The sequence below is a fragment of the Etheostoma cragini genome, chromosome 6 (genome assembly GCF_013103735.1).
Source record: "Etheostoma cragini isolate CJK2018 chromosome 6, CSU_Ecrag_1.0, whole genome shotgun sequence".
In the NCBI taxonomy this organism is placed as follows: domain Eukaryota; kingdom Metazoa; phylum Chordata; class Actinopteri; order Perciformes; family Percidae; genus Etheostoma; species Etheostoma cragini.
The window spans coordinates 20,106,124-20,123,908 of NC_048412.1; the positions used below are offsets into that span (position 1 = coordinate 20,106,124).

Below are 17,785 nucleotides of genomic sequence, written 5' to 3' on the forward strand. Positions count from 1 at the left end.
CGTGATTATCTATAAATAGCCTTATTGTGAGAAAAAATTGTTTATAATGTAACTGTTTGCTAAACTTAAGATAAAAACTTTGTCTGTTCACACAGATAATGTTCTTGCATTGATTCTGTCTTGGTGCGGATACGTCTATTTAAAGATTTGTCTGTTTTAGAGACCACTGTTAATGATATTCCAACTGTGGGGTTCGTTCTGAAAAATTATGATATTAGCACACTTCTACTCCTAGAACCATACACTGTGTGGTTCCACTGCATGTATAAGCACTTCATCACTTGACCTGGTCATGATCCTTCACCACTAGACGTATCACACTACCCTCTGACAGACCCCGTCATGTTATTGTAGGAGCTTGATTGACAGGTGCAAGCAGTATACGCCAAAGATGCCCCACTTCTTCTCAATCTCAATTTTATTAAAAACGTTAATTGTTTTTAGTGGTTTCACAATGGATGTGGGGTTTGCATAAGAGCTGATGTAACAGTGACTCAGTAATTATTAGGCTTGCAGCGTGACCTCTCAGCGTAAGCTGGTGGAAAAATGAAACGCTAAACTGTGCTGCTGCTTTGTCTAAATATTCGAGAGGTCTGATGAAACAGGTGCTGATTTTTCTTCTTTTTCTTATGCTTATGTACAGTATTAGAGCGTGGCCTGGTCAGAGATGAAGAAGGAATGCTGTTGTAAAGATCAGTTGTCATATACCACACACGTGCACGTTCACCGGCAGCTCCCCACAATCACATAGGAATGGCCCCCTCCCACATACGTGCTCAGTCTTAAGCCACACGCACACACACACAAAGGCACGTACGCTTGATGGCTATCATTGGATGGATGCCACCTGACACTTAGTTAGTAATGGAATGTGATGGGAGGGTGGGGAGGGCCTGTTGGGGGGCAGCTGCCGACTCACAGGAGCACCGGAACTGATCACAGTACCTCTGGGACGCTCTGTTCAAATGCTGTATACTACTTGTGGTCTTTTCTTTCTAATTCAGCCACGTCTGTATCAGCCAGGAAGGACCCTCACATTTTGAAGCTTTTGCCAGCTATCGTGTACTAATGGAGGTGAAGGGAAGAGGGTCTGGTTACTGTTGAAGCTCACAGACAGTCTCCATCTGTTGTCTGAACTGTGCCATATGCTGGAATGTACCACTTGGCTCCATCTGGGCAAAGGAGGCTCCCACTCCTGCCCCTCTATACTCTTGTGCTCTTTAAATGTTGAGCAGAGTTGACCTTCCCTACTTACCTCCAAGACATGCCCAATTGGCTTTCCCCTGACTACTTTAATTCATCTCTTAGAGTAAGAACATGTATTACAGTAACTCCAATATCAACCAAGACATAACAATAACAAGGGATAGTCTTTAGCATCTCCCGTAATGAGGGGGCTGAAATGCTGCGATCACTAGTGCAACATAATAGCTGCAATGTCTTTATAAGAGTCAGCTTTCCTTAAGGTTTAACAAGCCTCTTTTTGTTTTGCATTTTACGTGAGTCAAACAGTTAACTGAGATGCGAAAAGAAGTCATTCACTGTCAGTTTAGTCACTATTAGAGCTGCAACGAGTAGTCAATCTATTATTTGATTGAAAATATTATAACTATTTTGACAATCAAGTAAATGTTTATTTTCTATAAAAAGTGCCAAACATGTAATGGGTCCAAGTTATAAAATTAAAATCTCCTGGTCTTACATGTTTGTAAATTTTATGATTTGGAAGAACATTTAATGAAATCTGCTTTAGCTCTATGATATTGTGAAGGACATTTTTCACAGTTTTTTGGAAATTATTATAGTAATGACTGATAGATTAATCAATTATGTAAATAACCATTACATGTAAATGGACTGTTCTTAAATAGCTTTTTTCTAGTCTTAACGACTACTCAAAGTGCTTTTACATAGCACAAGAACCGTTCACCATTCACACGCAATAACACACTGTGGCCGAGGCTGCCGTACAAGGTGCCACCTGCTCATCAGATAAACACTCACACACATTTACACTCCGATGGCACTGCTTCGGTGGCAACTCAGGGTTCAGTGTCTTGCCCAAGAACACTTCGACATGAAACTGCAGGGGGAACCACCAACCTTCCGATTGGCAGGCGACCGCTCTACCACTGAGCCACAGCCGTTCATTTGCCGTTGTAGTTACTTTAAAGCTCTAGCGCGTAGTTTCTGCTGCCCCCATAAGAAACTCGGTGCGTCCACATGATACAAAAGCTTTCCAATAACCGCCCCCATTATTTGGAGAGAATTAGGGGTGGGTATCACCAGAGGCCTCACAATACCATATCATCTTGATACACTAATGTCCCAATACGATATTGAAATTTTAAACATATATTGCAGTATTCAGCAATATATTGCAATTTATTATCCTTTCCCAATTTCAAACTATGTTCTGCTTCTCTGTCTTATGTAGTAGTAAAGTGAAAACCTTTGAGTTTGAACTGTTAGCGGGACCTAATTTTTACAACAGTTTGTATACCAAACAGGTAATCAATCAAGAAAATAATCTGCAGATTAATTGATAATCCAAATATTCTTCTAACATGCTATGGCTTTCACAGTCAGGTTGCGTCCATCAATTGTGGCCCAATTTGTCACTAGACTGAACGTGTGTGTCTAAACCAACATTGTACCCACCAATACATTCTTTTTGGGAGATTCATCTGAAGCTAAGGTCTAGGGATGAGCAGGATTGTTATGCAGTTTGTAATGCCCTGTTGCCCTAAGGCACATTTTTGGCTATACGAATAAAGATAGCTTTATATGTTTTCAGATAAAATAGTATAAACTAAGTCATGTGCCAACTGACAAATGTATGTCTTTTATGAGGTTATATTGCCCAAATTGTGGAAACTGAAGTGAATACAGGTGACTGAAATTCTACTAGATTTCTGATGCCTTCTCAATTAACGGAGTTGTTGTTCCTACGTGCCTGTCAATGTATGATGTGCATGAAAATAGTTTTCAGTAGTGCTGTAATAGTGAAGGAATCTTATCTTTTCACCGGGAAATGTTATTGGCTGTTGTTGTTGTGGTGACATAACTGTGTGTGTGTGTCTGTGTGTGTGTGTGTGTCTGTGTCTGTGATTGTGTCTGTGCGTGCGTGTGCATGGGGATTCATGGCCCTGACAGGCCTGTGACTCTCTGTTTGGCTAACCCCTCCTACGCATGTTTCTCCAATACTGGCCTTTCTCAAACCGCAGCCCACTGGATAGGACAATGAATGAACACATCTCTCTCTCTCTCTCTCTCTCTCTCTCTCTCTCTCTCTCTCTCTCTCTCTCTCTCTCTCTCTCTCTCTCTCTCTCTCTCTCTCTCTCTCTCTCTCTCTCTCTCTCTCTCTCTCTCTCTCTCTCTCTCTCAACTAAAAGCTCTGACTCTTTACAAGAACTCACCTTGACCTCAATGCATTTATCAGCTCTCCCGCTTTCCACTTAAACAAACACTGTATTCAGGCCCTGAATCAAACTGCGGTCGTGTACAGACTCACATTTCCTTTATCAACTGTAACCACTAAGTGAGTTTTCAGTTCCTACTTAAAGGAGAATTCTGGACCATTTTTATGTTATTCTTGATCGCTATAAATATGCAAGTACTTTCGATTGAACCCCCCCCCCCCCCCCCCCCCCGACCTAAATCGGTGCATGCAACACTGAGTAGCTGCAGCTATGTGTACAAGCTTCCACTGAGCTAAAAGAGAGAAAGAAAGGAGAGGAGAAAATAAACTAAAATTTCCACTCCACCGGGCGCTCAGGGAGTTCGTCTCGGCTACGGGAGGCGAGGAAGGCGGGGACGAAGGCTGCCTGCCCGGCGAAGGAAACTAGCACACAATCGACACTGCCAAGCTTACTACTCACCAACACCAGATCGATCACACACAAAATGGATGAGCTACAAATAAACCCAGAACTGCTGCTTTATGAATTTCACAAAAGCCGGGCTGAACACACTTTTCAATAGCAGCTAACAGCTAGCAGCTAAATGCTTGGTCTATCACCTAACCAGGCAAGCAAGCTACCCACCAGCAAGATCAAGACAGGGTAGGTGAATTAAAACAATGTCTGAGTTGAAAACACATCTTGATGTTACACAAGGGCCCTCTTCATGTTGTAAAGACATATTAATTGCATTGTGTGTCTGTTAAGAGGCACAAAGGCACTCTTCAACTTGCCCCGTTAACTGCCATTTTAGCTCAGTGGAAGCTTGTACACGTAGCTGCAGCTGCTCCATGTTGCCTGCACCGATTCAGGTCGGGGTTATTTCAGTCAACAGTACTAACGTATTTATAGTGATCAAGATTAACATAAAAATTGGCCGGAATTCTCCTTTTAATGCTACTTAAACAATCTGCACATTTACAGCGATTTTCTACAGTAAAAGCAAAAAACACACAAACAGGCAAACAGCTAACTATCTATCTACTATTATTATTATTATGCTCTGTGAACTGTAAAACATCCTTCAATTGACTCAGCCATAGTTTTCTATCCAGTATATGTAATTGTATGTTGTAATATTGATATATATATATCAAAATATATTGCTTTTAAAAAAACAACTCAGGTTGTTATTCTTCTGGTGTAATAATAGTAATAATAATGACGATGATGATGATGATAATAATAATCTTTCTACATCAAGCACTTTTCAGGCTTTTTCACAACATAAAGCCAAAACAGTTAATCACGATAATGTAATAAAATACGAAATAAAACATGACAACTTACAACTGGCAGTTAAAAATGAAAGTATAAATTAAGAACTACATAAACTAAAGTAAGGGTAAGCTATATGATTTACATAAAAGAGGACACAGACTCATCTCAGGCAGATTATTCCAGATTTTCGGAGCCTTTAGATAAAAGTCTTACTTTATTCATTCACTACCATCATACAAAATGGCTTTGAAACTTGGATGTGTAAAGTTTTGTAATTCAAAACTCTGAATCTATAAATAACTTTAATAAAACAAGGCTGCTCCTTCCTAACAGTTTCTCAAGGCTCGATTCCCTACAGGGACTAATGGAGTCACTTTTTCCTCTTATTTTGACTCATACTTCTTTACACTCTGCCCTCTGTACTCACCTAGCAGTGGACAATGGTACATGTTGTACAGTGTTGGCTTTTTGATGTGTTTATGTGTTTGGGTGTTCCCCCGGTAGCGGCGCTGGCCTGGGTCTGCGGCCTTCAGAAGACTGAATACAAGAGCTAGGTGTTGTTTGTGTGTTTTGTGTGTGTGTGTGTGCGTGCAGGGGAAGTGGTGTGGGGGTAAATTGATCACCCATTCAAATGCATTTTTTTCCCCATTCATGGATTTCAAAGGCAAGGATGGGCATAAATCTTTTTTTAGAATTTAGTTACATTTTTAGACCTGAAGGGTTTACGTCATGGCGGCTAGATGAGTGTTTTTCTCTGTGTATTACTGAACCCATCACTAGTCTGAAAAGCAGGTTCCAGAGGCAAAATTTGGCCAAACTTCAGAGAAAGCTTAAATCGAAGATGCTATTTTGCAATACATGTTAAACACTGAATTATTCCCTCTTGATTTCAATACCTAAACTACATGTTTTGGTGAGACCGGGGGGAAGAGGACTTGAGCATTTCAGAGAACACCCCCCATCTTAATAAAATATTCAAAGTTATTTAGCTAAAAAACTTTTTCATTGCGTCATTATCCATGAATTATCATTTATTATCAGCCATTCCCATTAGCCTCATGATGCATATCAGGACAGAATAAGCTTTACTAAACAAGTAGGCTTTGTCAGTAGTTCCTCAGATCATAGTTTAGTTCTTGCAAGTCACAAACACCTGCATTTTGCTTAACCTGTAACTGATGCTTTATATTTCTTAACCTTGCTTGGCTCATAAGAATGGCATCCTACTTATAGTAATTAAATGCATTAATACACACCAGGCCTGTCGTCTCTTAAGGAGGCGTGATTGGATTCTGGGAAGTTTCCGCTTGATGTGATTCACTGGGAAAGTTCACCTAATCTGTCTTTATGTCTGGCTCTGCTCAGCGGGGAGTCAGGACGTCAAAGAGGAAGCCTACAGGTTTAAATTATAGCACATAATGTTTGCTAATTGTCTTGTGTTCCTCTCCCCTCTCTCTGTCTTCCCCTTTCTCTGCATAGCAGGGCGTGTTTGGGGCTCAGTGCTCAAACCCAGCCATGAGCATCATCGGGGCTGAGGATGAGGATTTCGAGAATGATCTCAATGATGTGAGTGAATAAAGGACTGGCACAAAGTAGCTTAGTGTAATTTCAAATAATTCAAATAATAATTGAATTCATGGCCTCTCTCTCTCTCTCTCTCTTTCTCTCTCTCTCTCTCTCTCTCTCTCTCTCTCAGGTTATGGATGACCAGTGCGCACATTTCAACAACATAGATGTGTTGAAGGAACGGCCAACCCACCTGCTGGTCTTCATGCAACATGTCATTCTACAGTTTGACCCGGCTCCTCTGGTGAGAACTACAACTCCCCTAATGCAACACGCTGTCTACACAATGTGTTTCAGCCACGTCTTTCTGTCATCCATCTCATACAAGTCTGATGGAACATAAATGAGTCTTTTTTAATTGTTACAGATGTCAAAACAGGCCGTTTAATGGCATGCATAATACTTGCACTTTACACCTGTCAGTGTTTCCCACAGGTTGAAAATGTACCTAAGTTTAAATAAATGATTCCACTGGAGGTTTATTAACTATTCATTCAAAACAATGAATATATAATATTAACTGATCATTTTGAATCAAATAACTAGTACATATTAAATAGATCAGACTAAAAAAAGATAAAGATGAAGTGTTGCCATGATGTGCTTTTTCAATTAAATCTGATGGGTTTGTCAAATGTTATGGTTCAGCAGATCAAATACCTGATTACCCGGAACCTAAATGTTATATGTATTAACAAGTTCACCTTAATATACCATGATCAATACAGAAAGTTGTATGGTATTGTAAATCTCAACACTGTCTCCGCCTAACTCCTGTTAAATAAAATAAGACTAAGGCTATCTAGTTTAAATTCTTTTCATTTTTTTTGTTAGATCATTGTTATTTGTTTTGGGGATCCTAAACACACTGTTTTGTACTACACATGTCTGTGTTGTACTCTTTAATATCTAATCTGAATAGTTTTCTGTCACTCAAACAACTCTTAATATGTAGTTCAAAAGTTGTACAGCCACCTTGATAAAGCTTTTCTGGCCCGAGTATGTTTTAAGACATTGAATATGTTTTAAAGAACTCAATGATTGTGGCTAAAATAATTCAATCATATTATTAAATAATTAATTAAAATGAATTTGCTCAGGAATGAGATTCTAGTTATGTGATTACTGATGACTGTTCATCCAACTTTAGCAGTATAATAGAATTGTATTGCACTCGAGGAAATGTACTTTTTTCTTATTTTAAAATGGGTCTCGTTTTTGTTGTTTTGATTACGTTACATTTTATTTAAACGGAGTTGTTTGACAGCTCCACTGTTCCACAGAGTCCATCAGAGTAAGCAAGACAAGCCGTCAGACCGGTTTTAAAGTCCTAGTTTAGCCATATAAACTAAAGCAGTTGATTATGTGACACTGCAGGTTTTTCTGTGTAGCGAAAAAGCTTTTTCTGCAGTCAACCAAGTTCAAGACAGTGAGATGATCCTAGCGTCCTCAAAACAAAGAGATGGTTTACATGTGAATAGAGAGTGATTGGTTTGATAAAAAATAGAAGCAAAGATATTTAATCATTAAGATAACACTACAAGATAATTTGTGCAGCTCTGGCTTGTATCAAACAGCACATATTTCCTGCTAGTTTTTACTAAAGTGTGGATTCAAATTGTTTTATAGACAAGATTGCACATTTTGCCCCCTTGTGCGTCAGTGTTGATATAAAGCATGCCTGTCCTTTCCCCTTTGTTCTGCATGCAGACACCGTGACCCACCCAGGTACTGTTACACTTCCCACAGCCACGACAACCTCCTTCTTTATTACCCCCTTTGTCTCATGGAGGTCCATGTAGAGAATAGAAGTATGTCAGATCATCAGAAGTGTAAATTGTTTATCAAAGACACTCATAATAGTGTTTAATGACTAATTGAGATTGAAGTATGTGCGTGATTATGGCTGACAATGACTATTATTTTATGATACATTGTCCTTATAATTAAAATACCCAATTAATCTTGGTGCTTTGATGAACAGCACTTCAATTCTTGTCAGCAGCTTGACTTTAAGGGTCAGGTAAAATGAAGTGAAATGAGTTTTTATAATTTGTAATTTTTTTTAACAGGGACAATGCACATGTTAACATTAACCTTGTATAAGAACAATGACAGATGCATTGTACCAGATCGTAGCAGGTTATAGTGCTATTTTCTGCCCGTAGTCCCTTTTATAAATTAGGGTATGCCATTATATCAAGAGTTGTGATATCAAATATTCTGTAAATTATGCACATAAGAACAGAAACCTTGGGAGTACAATAATGCAACATACACAACATTAAAGCCTATTGAATCTTCTGTCTGTCTCTCCTATCAGCTGTGTTACCTCCATGCTGACCTCTTCAAGAACCTCAGTGCCAAAGAGACCAAGAAACAGTTTGTGGAGTTCTACAACACTTTCTTGGACAAGGGTGCAGTAAGTAGCACACTACACTGCATTTCCTGTAAACATGCCAGTTTAAAGTAGATGCAAATGGTTTGAATTAATGAGCGACCTGATTGTCAAGAACACATTTATAAAGTTTTGAACTAGTTAAATGTATTGTAAACTTAAAGTAAAATAAAAACAATGAGCATGAGAATGATGTTAGTCAGTAAAGTTGGTAACAAAACACACAAGAACTTGCAACCGCCAAATTTAGACAGAGAGGGAGAGACGTCACATTGATAACTTGAGGACATGCAGTATTTTGTTCTCATGCAATTCATCTAGCCTAAGGTTATCACTGTTTGGCAAGTTACTCACAAAGTGTAATATGTTACGCTTAAATTATTAACCTTTAAAATAGTAATATTACTTTACTTATTACATAGTATCAAAAGTAATTTTGTCTTCTACTTTATTGTAAGAACAATTAACCTTACAGGAGGGGTCAACTATCAGCCTAACTGCATAACTTCAAACATACTAATATGTTTTTTGTTGGGTGTCACAAAGGCTTATATTACACAAGGCAAGAGAGCAGGGGACCCTGCTCCGCTCACAGTAATTTGATGACATGTGATGTTCCCCCTCAAATCAAAGCCTTTATATAATGACAATACTTACAGCTGTTGAATATATTCCTCTCAGTCATCCTTTGTTTAGCTGTTTTGGCTAGTAGCCGACGTGATGGTCCTGGCCCTGACTTACCTCGCGCTAAATTATCACAAACGTACACGTCACGTCATATTAGCAAGCCTACCTGGGACAATAACAAATCACGGGTAAGGCAGTAACGCAGCGTTACTTGGATCAATAACTGTAATGTAATTTCTGTTTTGGAAATTGTAATCGCTTGCACTACTAGTTACTGTGGAAAGTGATAATATTACAGTCGTACATTACTATGTAATGCATTAATGCCAAACACTAGACATTAATCCTGAGTTTGGTTTTAACCACTCTTAACAGATTTGTGTTGATCACTTTATCTTTCAAAGGGGACATTTCATGGTTTTCCATATTTTCTGTCACATGTTAGAATGTTTGGATTTTCATGTTAAATGTGGCCAAATAATGACGTAAACGTAATTTAGAGAAATCCATGTGAGCTAAAACGTTCAGATTTCCAACTGTTCTGAACGTTCCGGTTTCAACAGTTTGTTTCTCTGGCAAGGTGCTACGCAACTCTACGCCGGCCTTCTCCGGCTTTCTATGATTGGTCATTGTTTTTTTTGTTTTTCTTTACTGCAGTGTTACCATTGTCACAGGTACCTACATTCTAATGGCAGTAAAAAATGTCATCTTGGCTGCAAATGGTGGTAATTTCATCACATTACTGTCAGGGCATATCTGGTTGTGTAGTATTTGTTTTAGAAGCCTTTATTGGTGATTTGTCACGAAGCAAAGTCCTGCTATATACTCCATTGCAATAGCTCCAACTTCAACTAGTTAAACAAAATTGGAGGGCAGCGGTTATTCCAGGAAACACGCTGGCCAATCAGAGCAGACCGGTGCAGATCAGTGTCTCATATAGAGGGGGGGGAGGTGCAGCAGCCATGGGCAATATGGGAAAGATTGTGTTTTTTTTAACATTAAAGCATGTAATCATGTCCTAGTATAAACCTAATTCTGTTTATTTATAAACTTTAATAAACACAAAATAAGTATGAACATGAAAATGCTGTATAACAGTTCCCCTTTAGGGAAGCACAGTTGATCGGATCAAACTGGACAGGCCAGTTTTTCAGGTCGGGTGCAACTTTTTGCATCCATGAAGACTTCCATTACACTGTTTGGACTTGGTACCTTGTTGTGATTACCTTAGCAGATGCTGCAGATGCCAAATTAATAAAATATCACATTTATGTTTGTATTGTTTTGTGGTTTGAAACACTTCCATTATAGTCCTATAATAATAGACTGCAGGATTAAATCTCCTGTTAGACTCTCAATAGGCTTTTTTTTCTCTTTCTTTAGATTTGATAGTTCTTCTGTAATTCTTTGCTTTAGGGAGTTGTCATTTAGTTGCTAATTCTTGCTCTTTCAGTCTTTGGTATTGTGTATTATATAAAAATCAATTCAGATAAACCTAGCTGTAATTGCAACATAGGTATTGGATTATTTTCTCGTTGTGTTCTATCAATAGGAATTTGATATACTGCACAGCTGTAGTCTATAACTTGACTCAGGAGGGACATTGTGTGATTTGTTTGCAAGTGCACGGCTGTTTGTTGGCTGTGGTTGCTCTGCCTATGCTCTGTATCGGTGGAGCACCCTTCAGTTTCTATGTGTCACTTTCCATTATTCCTCCCAGCCTGCAAACCCGGCCTCTGTCACTTCTCCGTTATATTTCACACTGCACATGCCTGTCAGCTGAGCTGGCTTGTGCTGCACTCGCTCCTGGCCTGTCTGTTAGTCTGTCTGTCTTTTGTACGAACTCACAGCTTCCTGTCAGGATCGTGGGAAAGCACTTAAGAAAGAATCATCCTCTCTTAACCTTGTTGTTTTTTTTTGTTTTTTTTAAACCTTAATTTTTTGTAGACCCATTGACGTAAAGTTGGCCCTTGTGGTTATTTTCATGTCAGTGAAAGAGCTATGTATCTTCCATTTGGAACATGTGTTTTTTCTCTTGATTATTGTTTTATTTCTAATGTTTAAATGACCCCTTGTGGCGATATGTAGCTACTGCACACTTTAATTTGGATTTTTGTAAGTTAAAATACCACACTGATTTGTCTTGTGTCATTACATAACAAAGGAGCAATTATCTAAGTAAGTTTAAGTACACCTAGATCAAACTGTTTGTTTTAGAGAGATGTTGATTTTATCTTTATGATTCTTTTTGAGGCTGTATTTTTTGGGGCTTTTTAATTTTTATTGCATTATACAGGTGTTCTGTTATATAGCCTGCCCTTACGGATTTGAAAGTAGTGGACATAATAAAAGAAACAGATGTCACCCGTTTAAACTAGAGCCTCCAAAATGACCCTACAGTTAAATCAATGCCTCTCAAAAACTCAACACTCCACCTCCATGAAGGTAGGATTTATTAAAAGACTACATACACAGATCTGCAGTCACATGTCAAAAACAGACTCATGCGTATCAGTAGTTTTGTGTGATCTTTCTTAACATATGGGATTTAAATTAAAATATTTTGTCTTTTGCTCCACAATATAGATTCTCAGAGTGGCACCACCAGGGAATGTAGCCTACGAATTGGGTAAGCTGTCTTCCTATGGTGTATTCGGAAATCATCATATATTCGATAGCCACATACACACACCTCAAACCCTCACTGTGTCTTCTTCTGTGTATCGCTGATTCTCATTCATTTACTTCTCCTGTCCCCCTTCCCTAAGACCGAACCCGTCCAGATCTGCTTCACGAGGACACCCAAAGGCGCTATGCTCAGGAGGTTCAGAGCATGCAGGCTGCTGAAGTGGCCAAACAGCTGGAAGATTTCAGGTTAGAATCCCCATCCTGAACTCTGCTCAGCCAGTCATGTATAGTCTTAACTGTACCCCAAATGTTTCTTTAGTAAATTCCCAATATTTGTCTCACGTCATGATCATAGCAGTCTGCTTTGAAACTAATGATTGTCATGTGTTGAGAGACCTTGTGCTTAGTTCTGATAATGATATGAGTATACAGTTTGTATACTTGGTAAAGAAAGTTTCTATATCTTGTCACAGTGTTTTTCTCCCAAATGAGTTGCACTGTTTACTGTGGTTACTGCAAAAGGCATATATGCCTATGCTAGAAATAGTAAAAAATATCAAATGAAAAGCATTCGAAAAAAATGGTATGTTTTAGTCAGACAGATTTTTCATAAATATTTCACCGTGAGCAATTTTTTCTTTTACAAATTTGTCTTGATTTAGTGATTGTCCCATGACCTGCATTCCTTTTTTTTTGTATAGATATACAGTATTTTTTTTAAATTCTCTGTTTTTTTAGCCACTGCCTGTATAATGTGGATAATGTGAAAAATGCTTATGAAAAAATCAAACAATATCCAGCCCTAGAAACAAACACAGTTGTTTGTCACTGATGTTTTAAATTATGCTGTGACTTGAAATCCCATTTTGGGAATTAAAGTGAAGAAAATGACAGCATTCTTTAATAAAAGGCTTAGCACAGTGGAGGATCGAGAAAGATGACGGACTATAATAAGCTATTTTAACATCTATCTAAGTATGGGGACGTTTAAACCACTGTCAATGTCTCATACTGTCTAACACGTTCCTAATAAACCAGCTAGCAAGATGAGACAGTCCAAGTGGAAAATAAGGGTCAGTCCGAGGCTCAAGCCATAGAAGGTTGAGCAATTATACAGTTACTGAAATATCAAGGAATAGCCTAGTAACTAAAAAGGTTAATTCACGCATCACCTGTGTCTAAAGAAAGAAAATCCAGGGACAACCCTGGTGTACTAAAAATGTCACTCAGGAACGTTTCTGCTGTAAATACTGTACCTAACAAGGTCAGGTGTTGAATTCATGGTTATTTGATTTTCATGTTTCTCTGAACTCCTGAAATGTGAGCTCTTCCCTGTGAGTGTTTCTGAGGTTTGAAATGTGAAATCAGTAAACCAGCAACCAAGCTAAAAGCTCACTTTAATTAGTGACATAAACAACATTTATTTTTTGTTTTGAATGGGATGAAATCAGAAAACCATGTTAATAGAGCAATAATTTAAGGGTTCTTGACACAGCCAATTTAAATGACCAATTCATATATTCATACATTCAAATAAAAATAAACGTCTAGAGATTTTAAACTTGCTTTAGAAGAGTAATTTATCCTAGAGGATCTATTCATCTAATCTATTTTTGCGTTCCTATTTGATACATAACCATGATGCTTATGCTTATGTTAGTTTTTTAACCTGAACAAAATAATGTTTAGTTGGGCTGCCTTGGATTTAGATGCACAGGAAAATAACATGATTTTCTGCTAAAAAGCAGTGCACTCAGAACACAAAACAAACAAATACGGACATCATAGAGAGGATAATGGCAATTTGTGTCTTTCGTGGATTAAAAAGGTACTGTTCTTTTGGAAATGCTGATGAATAGCCATATTTCAGGAATGGTAATGCACTAAGCAGCCCTCATCATCTATATGTCTTCTCACATAATCTGGAAAACATGAATCAGTATACTGTATTAATTATTTTTTCAATATTAATCTTGCCAAACTACCGCCTCCTATTGCTGTGTCTTGCACAGGCAAAAGAGGATGATGGGTATGACGCCCAACGAGGCTGAGCTCATTGACGTGGAGAACCACTATCCCACCGACCGCGTCCCGATGGAGATGAAGGAGAAGTCTGTAGCCGAGAACCTGCTGGACAAGATGTCAGAGACACAGTGAGCGTTTCTTTGTTCCACTGCAACACCGAAAATAAGTAAAATGTGCCTATTAGGAATAGTTGTTGGCAGTATTATTGCCCACCTATGATGAAATAGCAATAAGGAAGGAGTTTAGATTGGATAGGCAACCTACCTAGTCAAATTCTCAGTTCAAAAAATTAGTAACCGCTAACTATAGGGCTATCTGATTAAAAAAGTTGTACAGGCATGTGTAAATAAACCCATGAGGAGAGTGGTCAACATCAACTTTCAAGGAGCACTTTGGTGTTGACAGAGATTTAAAACTGAAGATTATTTTTATTACGATCCTTTATAGAAACCCTGATAATACATTCAGCAGTTTAAATTGATCACATTTGGATTCAATGTTGTTAAGTTTTGGATGACTTTAGCAAATAAGATACCTTCATCTGCTCTTATTTGCAATGAGGAAGTATTTTAAATGTGATTTGCACCTCCAACTGGCCTCTCGCACAGCTCATCGGCATCATAGTATTTACTGCAATTTGCCAAACAAAACTGACAGAAAAAGCAGGATTATTTAGAAATTAAGTTGGAAATAAATATGCATTACAAAAACATAAAGCATTGTTTGATTATCCAGGAGACTTCCTTAAGGTTGAGAAACAACTAGCTCTTTTAGACCAAAACTCTCCTGGACTATGGAACCAGATGATCTAAACTAGATGAAACTAAACTAGTTCTAAACTAAACTTCTAACCTTTTAAATAGTAATTGGACAATGAGGAAAATACTTGTGTCCTCTCCATACCCTGCTGTTCTATTTCCTTTAAGCTGAGAGAATGATTGGTCTTTCAGATGGAAAAGCAGCCTTTTTCTGTTATGTTCCTTATGAAGTTGGCACTACACTCTCTGTGAAGCCCTGTAGAGGGTCTTTTTAACGTTAGCTGTGCACATATCCAATATAGTGCAAAGCACACAGAGACAAATCCAGCAGGGGATGGACAAAATCAAGCGCACTGGACTAGAGAGCTGGAAAGGGAACAGTGATTGGAAGAGAGCACAATAGAGTAAGAAGGAAATGAAGAAGCAGAGAGGAAAAGATGGAGTCAGCAGTGCCACGCTGGCAGGAAGGTTCCCGTGGCATTTTGCCAACTGAAGGGAGGGGTGGCAGTGTTGGGGGGGTTTACACAGCAGAAGAAGGAAGGGGAGCGTAAAGGCCGGAGGGTTATCGATGCTGGATTGCTCCTGCCCTGGACATGTTTAAAGAAAGAAAGCAAGAGATAGGGGGAAAGTTAATCTATCCTTGACCCCGTGGCCAACTACAATGTGTTATCCTCTACAAGAAGCAAGTCAGACAGAGAGGGAGAGGAGGCCAGCGAGAGGGCAGGAGACAGTCTAACTTCATTTTGTCAGAACAGAGAAAAAAAGATGAACATCATAAATGAAAAGAGATTCACTGTGTGCGTGCAGCACCCATCTTGTGGAAATGACCGCGCTGTCAGTGGAAGAGACAAAAAACGTTGTCTGTATCAAAGACATGATAATTCAGCTTTTGAGTCACTCAGTTACTAACACTTAGTTAGATGTCTATCTCCAATGCACAAAAGATTCATTCAGTTACACTCTATTCATTCCTCACAATCATCTCTCTATTACCCTGGCACTTCTCTTGCACTGTTGCACCCCCCCCATTTATTTGACCACAACACAGGGACCTTTCCCCAGCTCTTCTAATAGGTCTTTCTGGTAATGAGAATGAGGCAACCAGACATTTGATTGGACAATGCAGCGAAATCCCAGGGAAACCCCTCCCACCCTTTATCTTTATAGCAAAACATGAGTATCCAATTTCCACAGTCTTGCCTGCGTGTTGCATCAGACAAAAAACACGGTTAAGTAGACATTTCCGCTGTGCTGGATCATTTCAGACGTTGGATTCCCTTTGCAGACAGCTTACTGGAAAGATAAACCACAGTGGATAAAGTTTTAGACAGTCTGAAGACAATTGTTTGAATTATTTAAAGATCTTCCAGAGTACAAGTTGATTTTTAGGCTGTTTGAGTGGACAGAGGTGCAGCTTTTGATGCATCTGTTGCTTTTTTGAACTTTATTTTTTACCTTTTTTTCAGTTTTTTGTGTGCACATTTTTAGAATATGTTCAATAGGTTTTACACTGAACACAATTACACAACAATCAGCTTTGAGTTGGATCAGGAAAAGCTTTGTCACTTTAGATTCAACAGGCACAAAACGCACTTAATAATCAGTCGAGCAAGAGAAAGGAAAAATGCCACATAAAAGGAAGAGGTGAGCTTGATGCTGCAAGATGAGTGGGTCTGTTTTGGAACATCACTGACACCTGTCTCTTTTCTTTAAGACCTACAATTGTCTCGGACGAGGAAAAATGGTGAGTTTTTTTTTTTGGGGGGGAAGTTTACAAAATTAGCTTGAACGTTCTGTTTAAGTGGGTATTTATGCACATAAAACTGATTTGAGCTATGCCTGCTTTCTCCAAGCCTGGTTGTGGTCCACCCACAAGACGTTTGCATACTGGCTCAAGTGCACAAAATACTCATTAAAATGTATTTCAGTTGAGTTTTGTATAGAATCTGTCTTTTTTGAACATGCAAACCTTATGTACATATGTATATTATGTGTTGCACGTACAGTAAATTATTCTGTCATGCACTTCTTAGGTTTTGGTTTTGGTTTTGCACTCCGTGTGTTCAGACAGCATGCTCTGTACAACAAAGACACTTGTGCTTTTGTTGCATGCACATCCCCATAGGTTCCTCCCTTAGTCTTTTTTTCTGTCCCATCTCTTCTAATTTCTCTCAACTCATCCTTTGTCTTTTTGTGTCACCTTTTCTCTCCTCCCCACTCTCCTTAACTCCTCCTCTTCCCTTTCTGGACATCTTCAACTCTCCACCTCCCTCTTCCCACCTCCCTGCATCTGCCCATCCTCATTTTCATCCTCACGATCTTTCGTCCTTTGCACTGTTAATTCTGTGTAAGTCTCTCACCATTAGTGACCAGCGGCTATGCAAATGTATTTATTGGAGCTTTTACTGTTAAACATAGTAACGACAGAGGCGTCTATAAGATTTGCATTACCATTCATTTAATTATATTCAAATACATCCCTGCAAGAAACAAATATAAACAACTACATTTTTACAAAACACAGTAGTAGATATTATTAGTTAATCCCTTCTCTAACTTCTTCCGTAGCCAATCCATCTTTTCAGCCGTGGCCTTCTACATGAAGCACCTTGGAGTTAAAACCAGGGCAGTTGACAGTAAGAAGTCCAGAGGAGGCTTCTTCAGGAGACAGCTGGTAAAGGTAAGCTATCATCAAGTATGTAGAAGGATTACATCCCTCTCATATTAACAAATAAATCAGTAGACAGGTCAATAAATTCACTGTGATGCCCTCATGAAACCATTGTTTTGCTCAGATTTTACTTGTTTGACTTGTCTTGGCTTATCTTGCTTCCTATCTGTTTTATCTTTTCAGAATAAGAAGGATGATACCACAAAGAACTCATCTTTTCAGATTAAGAAGGATGACTCAACAAAAGCCAAGCCCAGAGGGGTGTTTCCTGGCATCCCCAGCTGGATTGCAGGCAACAGTATGTATCTGCTTTGTGTCTTAGCAAACATCACACATGAGCACTATTATACTGTTTTTTTTCTCGTATCTAGTGTTTCACTTCTGACAGTTTGTAAAATATATTTGAAAGTAAATGCAATCTCTAAATGTA

At 38.7% G+C, this 17,785-nt stretch overlaps 1 protein-coding gene across 8 annotated transcripts in view; it reads left to right on the plus strand.

The window, feature by feature from the left end:
- The window catches only part of arhgef1b (Rho guanine nucleotide exchange factor (GEF) 1b), a 42,837-nt gene that overhangs the window by 9,756 nt on the left and 15,296 nt on the right, over positions 1-17,785 (plus strand). For 6 of the 8 annotated variants that reach the window (XR_004656849.1, XM_034873211.1, XM_034873208.1 and 3 more), the window contains exons 2-10: positions 6,165-6,248; positions 6,379-6,492; positions 8,572-8,670; positions 11,860-11,902; positions 12,042-12,147; positions 13,914-14,054; positions 16,399-16,428; positions 17,253-17,364; positions 17,539-17,653. Coding sequence is in view for 7 of the 8 variants with exons in the window: in XM_034873211.1 (XP_034729102.1) it covers positions 6,198-6,248; positions 6,379-6,492; positions 8,572-8,670; positions 11,860-11,902; positions 12,042-12,147; positions 13,914-14,054; positions 16,399-16,428; positions 17,253-17,364; positions 17,539-17,653 (811 nt within the window). In the remaining variant the exon portion in view is untranslated. Of the gene's footprint in view, positions 1-6,161; positions 6,249-6,378; positions 6,493-8,571; positions 8,671-11,859; positions 11,903-12,041; positions 12,148-13,913; positions 14,055-15,935; positions 16,329-16,398; positions 16,429-17,252; positions 17,365-17,538; positions 17,654-17,785 lie in introns of those variants that run through there. The other 2 variants (XM_034873209.1, XM_034873215.1) reach the window with 2 other exon arrangements.